We start from the raw sequence: 2267 nt of genomic DNA on the forward strand, positions 1-2267 counted from the left end.
CCCCTATGTAATGTACAGCGCTGTGGTACATGTTGGCGCTATATAAGTCCTGTATAACAATAATGAGGGGTGCTGACCTGTTATAAATGACCAGGGGCTTCCTCTCCTCAGGCAGTTGATAGAAGTCCAGCTCCTGGTGCCTCAGCAGTGACTGCCATATGAGCTCCTTGGTGGGGGCATCCAGCAGGAGAGGAAAGGGGGGCACACGGGCCTGTAGCCGCAGCCACAAAGCTGGCACTGTGATGCCATCCAAACCTTCCAGAGCCACTTCATCCAACACTGCTTCCAGCGCGTCCATCTCACTCAACAAACCGGAGACCACACTGCAGCACAAACATAATTCATTCACTGCTGGGTGACAGCACCGAGTTCACAACTCCAATGTTTTCCGTGGCGGCCGCCATTTTGTCGAAGTACTGCCTATTTAGTAAACAGGAAGGTCTCTACAAAAATGGCCGACTACACATACATGCCTGGCGCTTTTGAGGACAGTTTTGAAACCTAAACTTCGGAAGCATAGAAGTGATAGCTTATCATTGGCTATAAATTCCTGACATCAAACTGTGATTGGTGGATTGGCAGACACGCAGTTAAAAAAATCTGGAATGTTTGGTGCGGGCAGGAGCTTACTATGCTGATTGGCTGAGTTGCTCTGGCAGTTTATTGGCTGCTTGCAGCTAGGTAACCCGAGAAAACAGTTTGGAAGAGTTTTGTATATATTTGCAGCATCCGGGGATCGCACAGCGCTGTCATGGAGGGTAAGTCATCACATCGCAGTATTATCAGTATTATGACAACAGAATTGCAAAAATGCATAATATTATTATTCCACAGTATTCATATGGCACCGACATGTTACCCAGCGCTGTACAAAGTCCATAGTCATGTGACTAGCTGTCCATCAAAGGGGCTCTCAATCTAATGTCCCCACCATAGTCATATGTCATTACATAGAGTCTGATGTCCCTGCTTCATAGACCAGTCTGATATTAGACACAGCAGGGTTTGGCTGGAAGTTTTCTCACTTAACTCAGAATGTTTACTTTGCATAGACAATCCTTTGATGTAAGGTAAACATTGTGTTGTTGTTTTTTAAATGCAACACCTTTTTTTTTTTTTTTAAACAAATGTGTGCAGCACGGCCAGTCTTGATCACCGCGGCCTCCCAGGATACCTACGCCACGCATGCCGGGAGGCTCTTGGCTGCTCCTTCTGTGCATGCCCTGATCTCCGCCCTTTTATCAATAAAAAGAAAAATTGTTCATCAAACGCATGCGCAGTGAGATCGGCAATCTTTTTTACCATCTATTTCACCCTTTTGTTGGGTCCATAGACCTGCGCTACTGTCCCCCCGGATGTTTAGCACGCAGGCTGCGATGGGACAGTGAGCTGGTTCTAATGACGTCTCTATGGGGGAGGTTTCTTCTCTTTGAGTTACACATGGCTCCTTGCGCATGCGTGGTCCAGGTTCCGTGGATTTAGTGATCCGTGAGGTCCGAAGGGTTGGGACCACTGGTCTACTTTGCCTGGGTCACCTACGCTCTGTATTAGCATCCGCTAAGCGTTCATACCTCAGTATTGGGGTCAACAAAGGGACCCCTACCCTGATAGCAGAACTATCACACATACAGCGTATGGAGGATGTGATGGCACAAATTCATGACCAGAATGAAGTTTTTATGACCACATGGTCAGCGTGGTTAGATTTTGTAGAAGTTCTGACTGCTGATTGCTTGGAATATAAGGAATATTTTCACCCAAGGTACCATATTGAAGTATTTGATTAACTGGTTGAACTTGACCTACTCTTTCTCTACTTTACTTTTCCTCACTTTTCCCTTTCCACTTTACTTGTCTTTTATCTTTATATGGTTTTGTGCTATGAACAATGACAGTTATCAAAAGTAGCTTCAGAAAATATTATTCCAAAAAAAGTATGACGTTATTATTTGCTTTACACACATTTTATATTTGAAACATTTTAGATGAATAATTGTATATGTAACATATTTACTATATGTCTTGTAAATATTACTATGTTCTGTATATGTTATGTTATGTATATGTTCTGTACTTTGTTTTGTGTATTTCTCTTCTGTTTCTTAATAAAAAAATATTGCTTAAAAAATATCTGACTTTTTAAGAAACCCTGGGGGTGTATTGGTGTTTATTTTTCCAGGCTTGTAGCTGACACTTTTGCTAGACAGCTTGACCTGGTGCAAGGAGTGGAAGACTAATGGATCTACTGACAGGATCAACAGGTAATA

The 2267-nt window shown here is 43.1% G+C and overlaps 2 protein-coding genes across 2 annotated transcripts in view; one reads left to right on the forward strand and one right to left on the reverse strand.

Moving 5' to 3' along the window:
• The window catches only part of GTF3C1 (general transcription factor IIIC subunit 1), a 31316-nt gene extending 30891 nt beyond the window's left edge, over positions 1–425 (reverse strand). Inside the window, exon 1 of the mRNA XM_072419165.1 lies at positions 78–425. Coding sequence (XP_072275266.1) covers positions 78–298 — 221 coding nt within the window. The 5' untranslated portion in view covers positions 299–425. The remainder of the gene's footprint in view (positions 1–77) is intronic.
• Positions 426–678: 253 nt separating this feature from the next.
• Positions 679–2267, forward strand: part of KATNIP (katanin interacting protein) — a gene marked incomplete in the record, with an annotated part of 37888 nt that continues 36299 nt past the window's right edge. The window contains 2 exon segments of the mRNA XM_072418901.1: positions 679–758; positions 2180–2261. Of these exon segments, the coding sequence (XP_072275002.1) occupies positions 2237–2261 (25 nt within the window).

This window comes from Pyxicephalus adspersus, chromosome 7 (assembly GCF_032062135.1).
Source record: "Pyxicephalus adspersus chromosome 7, UCB_Pads_2.0, whole genome shotgun sequence".
Taxonomy (NCBI): Eukaryota; Metazoa; Chordata; class Amphibia; order Anura; family Pyxicephalidae; genus Pyxicephalus; species Pyxicephalus adspersus.